A 14,381-nucleotide genomic window follows, 5' to 3' on the forward strand; every position below is an offset into this window, starting at 1 on the left:
CAGACTCCATTACTTGACGCTTCTGTTCGGACACTCGGTAGAACCGTTGCTGGATAGGCTGAGCCTCCCCAACGTCAGTGTTATATTCTATAAGGGTTGTACGTGAAGGGACATCACTAAACAGACATAGGTATTCTTTAATGAGAGCAGACAGTTCAGCAGAACGCTCAGGAGACAAGTGCCCACACACAGGCTCAAGATTGGACAGAGTTTCAGAGTTCTTCAGCTGACCTCCAATCTACACTCATCCGGAGCCACCACCCCATCATCATCCAGTACAACCATATCACCAGACAAATACCCTCTCACAGTATCCACCATGAGTGCAGGGTTAGTACTTAGCTGCACACTCCCCCCTGCCACAGAGGAATGTGCAACCCGGGAGAAATAGGGTTTTAACAGGTTTACATGGCATTTAGCTGTACACTTGAGTTTTCCGTCTGCGGCTTGGAGTCTCAATCAAATAGTTCAAATCAGAAAGCTTACAGAGCACCGTAAACAGGCCAAGAAACTTAGCTTGAAACGGGGAACTAAAAACAGGAAGCAGCGCAAGAACCTGATCACCATGGCGAAATTGACGGACCTCAGCTTTTCAGTCATATAGCCGTTTCATCTTGACCTGAGAGGATGTCAGCAGTTGTCTAGCCTTCTCTCCAGCCAAGTACAACCGATGCCGGAAACCATTAACATAGTCAAGGATATTCTGAGGAGGCTCAGGGAGCATTAGAGAATCACAGTGATACGCAGAGGATTGACTCTGTTGGACCCGCAGCTGTTGCAACACCTGCACAAACATCTTGGAGGAGAAGTTTGAGCCGCGGTCATTCTGTACTACCCTTGGAATACCAAATATGGACATAAATTGGGTAAGGGCCTTAACCGCAGACTTGGTCTTAATGACTCGCAAGGGATAAGCAGCAGGATACCTCGTACTCTGACACATCACTGTCAGCAAATACTTACTGCCTGACTTAGAACTAGGCAAAGGGCCAACACAATCTACTATCAGGTGCTCAAACGGCTGGGCCATAGCTGGAATAGGCGAAAGCGGAGCCGGACTAATAGTCTGATTGGGTTTCCCTGTCATCTGGCAGGTGTGACAGGTCTTAATGTACACCGCCACATCCCGTTTTAGACGGGGCCAAAAGAAATACCGCAGTATGCTCTCATATGTTTTCCGGACCCCAAGATGGCCAGACTGATCATGTGAAGTTTTCAGAACTTCCTGCCGAAACTTTTCAGGAACCACAATCTGAAACATAGGATCACCAAGAAAGTCGTGCCCATGTGACACCCATTTCCTTATCAACAGTCCATCCTGTAACAGATACCCCCTCAGAACACTCTCACCATCAACCTCTGACAGTACCTGATCAAAATACTCCCCAAGCGTTGGATCAGCTCGCTGTTCAGCTGCTAGATCACTGCGGGAGACAAATAAATAGCTAGGAACAGGCACAAGAGAACCCACATTCGACTTGGTAACATCGATGTCAATCTCTAGGTCAGGCTGAGCCTTACTCATGGCACGAGTAACAGCACACGCAGACAACACATCTGGAAAACACTGAGCATTATCATCAGGCATGTTAGAAACAGGGGTAGCAGTTACTACTAAAGATGGTTAATTAGCAAACACACGGCTACCAGCTAACTGGTTACCCAACATAATATGAACACCCTGAATCGGCAGTGCAGGACGAACACCCATACTGACTTCCCCTTTAGCAAACCCACAGTCCAGAATCAACTTGTGCATAGGCACAGGTAAAACACTCAATCCCATACCACACATAAGTATCTTATCCCCAGTATCTGAATGCTGTGAGAATGGTAACACTGAACCTATCACAAAAGAATCAAAGGATTTTTACTGGGACTCTTGTATCACCTCCCACTAGCGATACATAGCCATCAGAGACAAAAGCTGAAAAATCTGGGCGTTCTGGACTGACTTCATCCGCCACCTGCTGACAAGGAGAAACACAGGGAGAGGCACAACCAGAAGCACAGGGACAAGTACAGGAAGAAACTGGCTGTACACAAGAAACTTCAACTTTAACTGGGTTATCTACTGGTGCTTCAACAGATGCAGCAGCCATAACAGGTTTTGCATGGCCAAACGCTCCCACTCTTCCCTTAGATCTATTAGGACACTCGCCCTTGAAATGCCCTCTCTGCTTACAGTAGTTACATATTTTATTATGATCATAATAGCTTTGACCAGCCCTGTGGTCGCTATGCTTACCAGGATGAGACTGTGTTACTTCCTCTCCTCGTTTATTTGCAGGGTAGGACTGACTGGAATCCCATCCATAATCACCACGTCTACTAATAGGGACGGACTGTCTGGAATCCCCTCTATACTCACCACGGGTTCTGTACTCACGCTCACGATGCAACAAAGCATATTCGTCCGCCAACTTAGCAGCTTCAAGGGCAGTTTTCACCTGATGTTCATTTATGTAGGTAGCTATACGACTAGGAACAGAGTTTTTGAATTGCTCCAACACAACCAAATCGCACAGTGCATCATAAGTATGAACCTCAAGCGAAGAACACCACCTGTTAAAGTGAGTTGTGATATCTCTGGCAAATTCCATATGAGTCTGCTTACCAGACTGCTCCCAAGTCCTTCATTTCAAACGGTAAGCTTCAGGGACCAATTCATAAGCTTTTAACACAGCCATTTTAACATATGTATAAACCCTACTCTCTGCCACCGTGAGTGCAGAATACACTTCCTGGGCTCTCCCAGTCAGTGTGCATTGAATTAACAATCTGCGTTCAACATCAGACCAATGCCTACACTCTGCAACACGCTCAAACAGAGAGAAAAAACTGTCTGGGTCACGTTCTGAAAACCGAGGAACTAACTTCAAATTACCAGAAACATCAAAGGGACGTGCAGGCACCTGACCAGCACCATCAATAGCTAGACGGCACACCTTCTCCTCTAGCTGCAATCTCTGCACCTCATTCCCATTCACACAGCAATAGACAGTAGACCGTGCAACAACCTCCGGAACTCGGTTACTAGAATCCTCGCCTAGATTACATACATTCAAAGACTACTCGGGACAACCAATCCCCGCAATAAGTAGCATACAAACATACTGCACAACAATTATATCAAACAAAGCAACACTTACCCCTCGGTAACGTCTCCCAACAACTAGCCGTAAGCAGCAAGCATGTTCACAAACCAACGCTACTACAAACCAGATTTACTACGCGCTGACGTCACGCAACGTATAGCCTACTTCATTCATAAATTCGAGTTAACAAACAGGTTACCGACCGGATTCTAAACCAAGAGCCCCCATTTGTCACAGTCTGGCTCACAAACTGTGACAAAGATGGGAGACACACGAGAGGCTCGCAATATAACAAAGGAATAATTTATTTACAATAATAGAATATAACGTTGTAGATCTACTAAGGATAAAGGATACCCTGCACCCCACAGCGACATGGGGCCGTGACAGATTGAAGTCGCTAGTTAAACAAAAATGTCATTCATTAATTCATGCATCACCTGTCATCATAACAGAGGTATGACTTTCAGGAAATAACAGTTTATTTTTAATCTAATATAGTATTGCCCATACTATATGATTTACTGCTTGTTTTTGTTGAATAATTCAGCCTTAAAAAATAATGGCATATTGCATCGCAATCGCAATATTGCCAAGAAAAATCGCAATTTGATTATTTTTCAGAATTGCTCAGCCCTAGTTCTAACCCACACAAAGCCCTGCAGCATATCACTCCCGTTTTCCAACAGCTTTATTGGTTGCCAGTCAAGTCACGCATCGCCTACAAGATCCTCCTGCTCACCTACAAATCTCTCCATGGACTCTCACCACTATACCTCACTGATCTCCTCCACCCCTACACTCAGGCACGCTCCCTGCAGTCCTCTGACAAGGACCTGGCCATTCCCCGCACCAGGTTGCGGGCTTTTGGGGACAGGGCTTTTTCTGGCAATGCTCCCACACTCTGTAATAACCTATCACTCATTTTCAAAAAGCACCTCAAAACATTTCTTTTCACAAAGTCCTTTGACCCCCCCCCCCCCTCCCATTTGTTAAGCGACCTTGGGTACTATGAAAGGCGCTGTATGAATCCAAATTATTATTATTACAAATTATTATAAGGTACCTTAGCCTTTATAGAGCTGTGTAACGCTGTCCAAATGAGCAGGTCACTGTTCGATGTTGTTGTTGTTCTATTATTGCATGCATGTGGATGTTGTTTTGTTATGTAGGCTACTATTTTTGCTGACCAATGGCAGAAGTGGAAAAGTCCAGCTTTTCCAGAGGTGGAAAAGTACATATCTGTGTCAAAGATTCATATAAAAAAGCTGATTTGATAACACTTTATAATTATAATAACTACACACAATTCACCATCTATTAAGCATTTGTTAACTATTAGTTAATGGTTTGTTCATCATTAGTAATTAATTACACGAAAATCTACTTGTTAAAAGAATTTACACATTTTAATTGTATTTATTTTTGCACCGCGGAACGTTTCTCACTGGATGAGTTTCAGACGGACCGATTATACTGGAGCACCAACTAATGCGCATGAGTTCGCTTCAGACGACAACAAACCACAGTGGGCTGCTGTGACCGCGCTGGTTGGCCCCGTGGATGGGAAATTTTGTTACAAAAAACAAACGTCGATAAGAGCATGATTGTGTGCAAGCTATGCAACAAGGAATTTGCATATCACCGCAGCACATCAAGCCTTAAGTATCACCTCAATGCAAAACATATAGCAGCTACAGAAACAAGAGAGATGTTTTCTAATAGTCAAGGCTTCCAATGTTCTGAATGATACACTCCAGACACTTGAGGGAAACTTCCGAGCTTTATTTATTAAACAAATAGCAACCGAGTTGCTGTTACAGCCACAACTCACGCTTATAATAGAGTAATTCACCGCACCTAAATCTATGTCTAACTTCACTCTCAGAGCCACACACACATAGCCTGGCAAGCCAAACTACACAGAAATGTATAGTCTGGGGTAGGACCATTCACAGCGTTGAAGCCTGTGGGTGGGATGAACAGTCGTCTTTCAAACTGCCTCTGCATGTAATAGGCCAGCATTTGTGACCAATCGTAGCCGGTCGGCAAAACGGCAAATACATCCTTCTTTAAAACGAATGACTTGAGTGCTTCTTTCTGCTCAAGCTTCAAAGAAAAGCCCAAGTCTAACTCTTCCAAAGCCGATTCAAACGAGCGCGCTTCGTTAGCCTCATCCATCTTTTGTTTTTCTCTATGATTGTGCGATATGGTCTCAAACCCAACTCGTCGAACGAGGACGCATGGTCCAGCCCCCTGGTGTCTTATCGGAAGCCGAAGGTGAGCTAAGGCTGGCTCAAGGACTCCGTACACAGATAGAGCGTTCTGATTGGCTAGGCTGAACTCGAGGCTAGCGCAGGCTTGTCCTCAACGGTGCGACCCTAGACCATCCCGCTAGGCAAAAATATTTTTGCCCGCTAGGGTGCGACTAGATTTCTAGGCTAGCACACACAGACACACACAGACACACCCCCCCCCCTCAGTTCCCCTTAAAGGGGCACAACAATTTCATGAACTCAACTCAAGGTAACAGGTAACACATCACACACAATTAACAGGATATCACAGTATTGTGTTTTACTTTAAAAAAAAGTAGGCTATTATAATTAGTTTACAGAAGGTCTACTTATCTATAGGCTACCTGAATTATGAATCGTTTTTCTATTACAGATGTTACTGTAACACACAACATCCCATAATAGTTAAAACAATATTCCAAATCTTAGTAACCTCTGCTTCTGCAATGGTATAAGTTCAAAATCAACATATCTCAGCTGATAATAAACAAACAATTGAATAATTGGCACACAGATAATTTATGTTGGGTATGAGGCCAACCACAGCTGATCCCAGTCTGTCTTAGACTCAGTGGCAGGGGTTATTTCTCTCTATTACATTGACACTTAAAGGAGGAGGTGATGTTTTTGGAAACAGAAACAGAAAAAGACAAATACTGTAATGTCTGGATGAGGAAGAGTAAGAACAAGGGGCCCAGGGAGAAGAGCACACCCAGTGAGAGAAGCAGTGAGAGATGCAGGAGGAGGTGCAGGAGCAGTGAGAGGATCAGGCCCAAGGAGAGGGAAAGGTAGAGATGTAAGAATGGTGGTTTAGTTCCCCCTTTTTATCTGGGCTTTTTGCTGTTGTTCTTTTTGTTCAGAATGCTCTTGTGTGTTTCATGGATATTTTGTTCACTGTAAGCAATACTGTAAAACTTTTACCGTTCTATTAGGCCTATACTGTAAACAGTATTTCTACTGTACCTCCTGTAGTAAACAGTAAAGGGAAAATAATATTTTTACTGGAATGCTTTTGAATGTGAACATTACAGTATGTAGATGTACAGTTCCCAACCAAGAAATTTAGTGTACAAATGGTGTAATGCATGTTTTGCATGCAAATGCCCGTAAAACTGAAACATGAAATTCTGGACCTGGACCTTCATCTAGATTTAAAAAATAGATAGACTATTACATTTAGCCAACATTTTGTTTGTGTTTATAATGTACGGAAGTTGGTCGTGCTCAAGGCATGGGTGGGTGGGGCCGGTGTGGTCAGAATATTTCCAGTGAATTTTAGTGTCCCACTCCGCCCCTGTGTAAAGCACTAACAACCAACCCCCAAAGTTCATTGTCCATAAGTCCAAACAATAAGCATAAGAATCTGACAGTCCAAAACGATAACGAGATCTCCCAGAAACGAAAAACAAGTTTGTTGAGTAGTCCTTCCAACTATCTCAGCTTTCGTGTTTGTTAGATTAAAGGCATCCGGTCCTGCTGTATTCCAATGAGAAAAGATCATCCACAAGGTAAGGGTCACGGTAGTGCAGCATGCAGGAATCTCTAACACACAAAAGCTGGCTCCATACATGACAATAGCTGCAGCGCGCTCTCCCCGCACCTCCATTTAAACTAAGGGCAAACCCATTCATTCGTGCCCAAAACGAATGAATGGGTTGGGAGTGTCGCCTGGCTGTGTCGGCAGACTGCAATACAGTCGGTCTGGAGGGGTTAAATAGCGCACCTTACTTGAATTTTAAACCAGCTCTTCTCTTACCAGTAGCCTATAGCCTATAGCCATACTTTAATAATCAGATGTTATGCTCATTTTTGTAGGTTACACCTCACCAGCAAGCACGCACGCGAATGCTGGTTTTGCACATCTACAATAGGCTATTGGCCAGGCTATATATAATAGGCTTAGGACTGTATTTTGCCTTCGTGCAACTATAGTTGTGCTTAATCTAATTATTGTCAGTAAGGATATGTCATATTACCAAATGGCGAACCTCGAAAATTATTTAGGATAGAGCCGTGTCCATTACGCACTACAGTTATTTAGGCTATTATTTTATTTCAATGTTTTTTGTCCACCATGGCAAACATAGTTAAAACGTTCGCTCTAAACTTATGTATTTTCAATCGGCTTTCACAATCAGCTACAGCTGCGCCGATGATCACCATGAAAACTTGCAATGTCTATACAGAACTGCTTTCACTTCCCCGAGTCGCGCACGCAACATGCACAACAATATACCGATATTTAGCAAACACATGTATTTCCAGCTCTCAAAACTGATGAGGTCCAGATCTCAGTGGCCTCATAGCTGCCTACAGCCATGCCTAGTAAGCCTAATGATAGCCTAATAGTTATGACATTAATAGCCTATTAATGGCCTCATGTCGGAATGGCACGTTGTTTGAAAAAAAAGTTAAATACCGCCACTGCGACCATGAAAACAGAAAATGTTGGAGTGGTGGGACCTTTTCCATAAAGAGACATGCCTCCACTACGACAATTGGACATCAATGTCGGAGTGCGGATATGTCGAAAAAGTAAAAGTACATAGTCGTTGACAGTCTTCTTCATATTTTTTTCTTTCCCCATAACTTTTCCTTTTTTTTTACCCATGTTTTTTTTCCCCCTGTGTCCCCCAGCGGGCTCCGTAGTTAAGTAACAGGTAAAGTAAGGTTAAACTATACAGTACAGTAAAGTAAAGTATAGTTTACTTGATTGTTTACTTTTCTATCTGAAAATTAATTAACACTTGTTTTACTTGTGTGTGTGTGTGTGTGTGTGTGTATGTGTGTGTTCTCTTAGCAGCAGCAGGAATGGTGGCAATTATTTTTTGCGGCAGATAGCAGAGGAACGGAGACAGAGAGAGAAACAGCGACAGAAAGAGGAGAAAAGGAGACAGATACAGCGACAGAAAGAGGAGAAACAGCAACATGAAGAGGAGAAACTGCGGCAGAGAAAGAAGAAACTGCAGCAGAAAGAGGAGAAACAGCAGCAGAAACAGCAGCAACATCAGCAGAAGCAGCAGCAGAGAGAGGAGAAACCGCAGCAGAAACAGCAGGAACATCAGCAGAAGCAGCAGCAGAGAGAGGAGAAACCGCAGCAGAAACAGCAGCAACATCAGCAGAAGCAGCAGCAGAGAGAGGAGAAACCGCAGCAGAAACAGCAGCAACATCAGCAGAAGCAGCAGCAGAAAGAGGAGAAACAGCAGCAGAAAGGGAGGAAACTGAGAAAGGATATATCTTGCACAATGTTCTAACTGGTACACACTTATTACTCTTTGATACAGTGACATAAACCCGTTAAATGGTTGTAGCAGCACAGCTGTTACATGTACACTGAAGACAATGACCCCTTGACTGGAGCTAAGAATGATTTGTATATCAAATCTTTCATGACCAGATTTACCCCATCCAGCAGGTCTCAGGTCAGCCCTGTGCTTCTGATGAAAAATGTAGGCAAATTGGCAAAGTTTTGTAAAGCACTCAGTATTACAATGTAACAACTATGGGTCCGTTCGAATCGGAAGGCAGCTGCCTACTGCCTCCCTCCCTAAATAGAGAGCTCTCTAACTAGACATGACTTTAGTTTAAACGCGTCGTTTAAAAATGAGCGTAGCACTCTAGAATCTTTGGTTAACACTACGGTATGACGTTAGCAAAAGCCTGACGTTAAACTAAATTAGCCTACGTAAGCTAGCAGGCTAACGGTATAAAGTAGTTTCACTGACAGCTAATATCTCAGACCAGGCGTTATTAGTGAGTACAACAATGGTATAACCAGGTAGTAAATTGTTTATTTTCAATCTACTTTCCACAAATCCAAGCTAAATAACGTCACACAAATGACATTTCAACAGACTCAGCAGTCATTTACCGATATCGGCAGCCATGTTTGTTTTGTTTTCACCGAGATTCAGACCTGGATGCAAAGGATTGTGGGTAGAAGGGAGCTTGTAGTGTACATCGATGCTGCCTTCAAAAATGACCGTTATTCGGGAATTCTAAGATATCTTAGAAGGCAGCGAAAATCGTTTTATCGGTTTCGAACGGCCTTCGCTGCCTTGCTCTCTAGTTAGATATCTTAGAAGGCAGCAGTTTTACCCGATTCGAATGGAGCCTATATGTAGGTACCCACAAATACATAATGCAAGTACAATGGTAGTACCTGATAGTACGTGTTGTTACACAGGTTGTACCACTGCACCTAATTAGGTAGGTACACTGTAACAGCGACACCCCAAGCTAAAGTGTTACCCTTTATGGTAATGTGTCACTGTTACAGTGTACCTCATGATAGATTTGATATACAAATCATTCTTAGCTCCAGTTAAGGCCTTTTGTCTTCTGTGTACATGTAACAGCTGTGCTGCTACAACCTTGTTAAAGGTTTATCCCACTGTATTGTAGAAGGTGGTCGAAAGTGAAACCGTGGAAAAGTATGATTGTACCCATAAGGTTTGCTAGAAGGTTTGCTATAATTGTGCAAATGCAGCAATGATAGATAAACTTATATGAAAAGAATATTTACTCAGATTTTTAAAGTGTGATTTTTAGGGCTGTCAATCGATTAAAAATTGTAATCTAATTAATTACATACTCTGTGATTAATTAATCTAAATTAATCGCATATAAAATGTAATCGCAAAATCGCAATGTCAAAACTATTTCTTTGCAGTAATGTGATACTTCAGAGTTGACAAACTCCGGTGATATGCAAATTCTGTGCTGCAGACATTGCAGAGGACTTTGTTTTAATCAACACTTTCTTTTTAACATCGTCAGGCTGGTTTTTTTTCAGTAAATGTTCCAATCAATGATCCAGGCAGCACATTCTCGTCTCCCCATTTTACAGTCTAATGGTTACTGACTAGAATGGCTCTAGGTCAAAGGTCATCGATTAATCTGTGTTAATTTTTTTAATCAGTTATTTTGTCTCAAATTAATTAATCTAAATTAATCAGTTATTTTGACAGCCCTAGTGATTTTGCTTAAATAATAATGTAGCTTTACTTACAATAAGAAGTGTGATTTTGCAGTGGGATTAAAAAACGGTATTTATTACTTAAACTTTAAAGAATAACTGTTTCAACTTAAAATGTATTTTTCTTTGAATTTGATAGAATGTTTAATCAAAAGATTTAAGTGTTTTAATTCAGCTTGTTTAGTATGTCATGTTTAAGATAAACCTGTCTGGACAATTTTCTCAACAAGCATGTACACTATTGTGTAGAACATTTGTCTACATGCGTTATTTCATTCCACCCTCAAACCATATAAACATATAATAAAAAGGCACTCACGTTGAGATCTTTTCAACACGCGACCTGTACTGGCTGACACCTGTTTCAGAGTGAACTTTGTGTCCCTGCAAGAAGCTGTTATGATAGAGTTTACAGCTTAGATTACTTCACACACCTCTAAAGTCCATCTCTCAGTCCTGAAACTTTTCACTTAAAGAAACAGCACATGGTGCATCTATAGATTAGATAGTAGGGAGCACACAACATATGAGACAGGAAAATAAGAAACAACAACATCTCACACAAATCCAACTGATTCCAGAATAATGCTGAGTGATATACTGTATGTTTTCATTCATATCAGGCAAGGCACTGCTCCTTGGGGTTTGAATGAAGAAGTATCACTGGAGCCGCAGCCTGCAAATCACTCTGCCCACGTAGCAGTGCCTAAATGACAACATAGTTCCTTAGAAAATGTCTGTCTCATTTGACATTATTATTTGCACATGTTGTAACTATTAAAATCACAGCATGTAATTGGGAGATGTAGGCTATTGCAACTAGCCACTTCGAGGCACCTGCAAGCTAGGCTAGCTGTGTTTGCATCTGACCAACTACACTTTTTCCCAAGTAACATTTGACAGGGTATGTATGATTTATATTCATGACTGGTGTAGCACTATCCTTTTCCTTTGGAAATGAATGAAGTAAGCCATCTTTTTATTGGCTCAGTTGAGTTTGTCTATTTGTCTGATGAAGCAATATGGCACAAGTGAGACTGGGGTTGGTAAAGGATACTGTATACCCACATAAAAGCTGTTGTTCAGCTGTAGGCCAGAGGCAGGGAAAATAACATGTATTTGCCTCTAACAGAAAACAATGAGCATTGACCTCTATGGTATCATGGAATTCTACAACCTCAACCTCAAACCACCACTTTCCCATACCAGCTAAAAGAGTGAAGATATCTCTTTTTACATGCAAATTACTGTTGCAAGAAGAGTATACCCTCATTGTCCATAATTTTAGTTTGTATGGCATACATTAAGGAGAAAAATATGTTCATATGTTTTAAGTATATGTGTTAATGAATAATACAGAAACGGTAGTGTTAGAAATATCACATGTGTATTACAGCATGAACTACAACAAAGAAGATCCTTATAAATAGCATACATTTATGTTGTTTATTGTTGTTGTTGAATCAGATAGAGGATAGAGAGGACAGCACAGAGGAATGATATATTATCTTTCACCAATAACATTTAACTACCACCAGGGGTCAGAATAACCAAATATGCAGTGGACACAATACAACATTGTTAAAACAGACAGATACAGTACATTAAAAAGACATTTCATGAATGAGTTAATGACTAAATAAAAAATAAGTACAACCCTATTGTCCTCAATAATATTGTGCACTTCTAAAAAGTAAGTGTGCTGTGAAGACACAAAAGGGCTTAGGGCGCTCAGGAGTCTATAAATCTACTCAGGTGCTCTTCTGCTACGGGTGAGGTTAGAATCCAAAGGAAAAAAGGGTTAGCAGAGGCACTCCGAGATTTTTATAAATATAAAAAGCCTTTAATAGTTCATGGCAAGGATAATTTAAAAGCACATGGGCCTACGCGTTACGGCCATATTGGCCTTCATCAGGGCATTATGAAGTAAGTGTGCTGTATTTCTGAAGGCAAGAATGCAGGTGTAACACAACTGTGAATACACCTATAGGTTCATGTTATTGTACATACTGTAGACCCTAGCTTAGGCAAGGTAACTTTATTTCATAAGTGCCTTTCTAACACTAGGGCCATTCAACATGTTTGATAAATGAGATAAAATCAGAGAAGATTCAAAATCAAACGAAAATAAATCAAATAACTTAGGCTCTTATCTGTTGGGAAATGACCAAATATATTACCAGACAGATTCCAAGTGCAGTGGGCATACTAGTTGTAGTCATGTGACCCGTGTTACAATGAGGCTTCCTTTCCTTTAACTCTTGTATCACCTTTTTTTGGCTCTCTATCTCCTTCTGTAAATTCTGTCTCTTTTCCTCTTCTTCTCTGATCTTGTTTTCAAGGTTGAGTCTCTTTTGTTCCTCCTCTAATTTTACCTCCTTCAACATTCTTGCTTTTTCTTCTTTCATTCGTTCTACTGTTGCCTTTAAGTTTTTCTCAGACTGCTCTTTGAGTTGGTTCTCTCTCTCCAAGGCCTTCTTCTGCTCTTCCTCTCTAATCTGTATCTCTCTTGCTGCAGACTCTCTCTTGAAATCTGATATATTTTTCTCTGCCTCAGCTGTCATGTCTTGTATGGTCTTGGTGAGGTTTCTACGAGCTTCCTCCCGTAGATGGTTCTCTCTCGCCAACGCCTTCTTCTCCTCTTCTTCTCTAATCCTCATCTCTATTCCTTTATAGTCTTTATCACAGTCTGTGAAGGAGAAGGGACAAATAGGGACACATTTAAACGCTGCGTTAGATTATAGGTTAGGTTAGATTATTTTAGATTAGATTAAATTAGATTTGGTGAGTTTAGTGCAAGTTCAAGTCAGTAAGGTCCGCTCAAAAGGGAAGCACTTACAAGTGAACATGACCCATCCTGCAATGGCGAGGATCAAGAAAAAGATGACCAAAACAACCAAACATAATTCTTTCCACCATTTTTTGATGAATCCTAGTGAAGAAGACATTAGAACATTATATTGTACAATATCAATTCAAAATGTAATAGTAAAGCATTTACAACATGGTGAGAGTTAGCGAATTGATGCATTTCCTTCACTAATCAAAAATGTCAAAAGGCTTGATGGATAGATGATCTAGATATTGAAAGTGAAAAATTAGTACAACTCACCTTTAATCCAGTTTTGCATGACACCATTTAGTTCCAGGCAGTTATATACTGTATATCTTCAGATCTATGACAGAGGAAGTGATCAATAAAACCTCCAACTTGCATTGGCAAGTTCCTCAACACATGATTTCAGGGGGTTGTTACCCAATCACAATGGACTATCTAGTCAACAACTACCACTGTGTAATACAATTAATGCTCTTGAGATGTTGATGCAATGGGGAGATCACGTTGAATTGATTATCAAAAAGACCTGATACATGATTAAATTAATCTAAACTGTACTGTTTGAGGAGGCTGAGAAGGTCTGGTGTGCCTACATCAGAGCTGGTGACAATCTGGCCTACTCAAGAGAATGCCACTCCAGCTTTGCATGAAAAAAACGAGCCTGCTGGATGCATCAGTTACAAACATGCCCTCCCAGTCCTTTCACTACCAACTCTCAAATATGCAGAGGCTTTGCCCCCCGACTTGTGCTCAAACATCTGAGTGGTCCACTATAGACAAGCACAATTGCAGACTCTCAAGAAAAAAGAGATATAGAAAGTTTTAGTTCATGCCATTCCTGATGAAACGGAACATGGAAATAGTTTTAAACATCCAGTAACTTATCTTAAACTTCTGTATGTATTTTGATTCTAGAACTTAAATATGTATATTTTGCTTAAAATGTAAATTTGTATGCAGTATTTCAGTTTTCTTGGTAGAACTACCATTCAAGTATTAAATACATTTTGAAGATGTGGTGATTTCCACATCACCAATCTGTTAGGAATCTGGTTCTTCCCGTTTCTAGGGTGTGTTGTTGTCATGTGTCATATGTAACAAGAAAAGTGGCGGGAATCAAATCGATTGTTGACGTTACCACTGCTCTACCGTGACCGCAGTGTAGACGA

General features: G+C 41.1%; 2 protein-coding genes across 7 annotated transcripts in view; one reads left to right on the plus strand and one right to left on the minus strand.

The window, feature by feature from the left end:
• Positions 1-10,723, plus strand: part of LOC134083260 (activating signal cointegrator 1 complex subunit 2 homolog) — a 63,428-nt gene extending 52,705 nt beyond the window's left edge. For 3 of the 6 annotated variants that reach the window (XM_062539497.1, XM_062539508.1, XM_062539517.1), the window contains exon 13: positions 8,196-10,723. In XM_062539497.1, the coding sequence (XP_062395481.1) occupies positions 8,196-8,649 (454 nt within the window). In that variant the 3' untranslated portion in view covers positions 8,650-10,723. Of the gene's footprint in view, positions 1-8,032; positions 8,056-8,195 lie in introns of all 6 variants that reach the window. The other 3 variants (XM_062539541.1, XM_062539533.1, XM_062539525.1) reach the window with 3 other exon arrangements.
• A 1,362-nt stretch (positions 10,724-12,085) lies between these two features.
• Positions 12,086-13,551, minus strand: LOC134066887 (golgin subfamily A member 6-like protein 25). Its single transcript, XM_062522037.1, has 3 exons — positions 13,486-13,551; positions 13,213-13,305; positions 12,086-13,062 (listed from the first exon to the last, which is right to left on the minus strand). The coding sequence occupies exons 1-3, from the start codon at positions 13,502-13,504 to the stop codon at positions 12,515-12,517; spliced, it is 660 nt and encodes a 219-aa protein (XP_062378021.1). The 5' UTR covers positions 13,505-13,551; the 3' UTR covers positions 12,086-12,514.
• Positions 13,552-14,381: the final 830 nt, after the last annotated feature.

Source organism: Sardina pilchardus, chromosome 1 (genome assembly GCF_963854185.1).
Source record: "Sardina pilchardus chromosome 1, fSarPil1.1, whole genome shotgun sequence".
Taxonomy (NCBI): Eukaryota; Metazoa; Chordata; class Actinopteri; order Clupeiformes; family Clupeidae; genus Sardina; species Sardina pilchardus.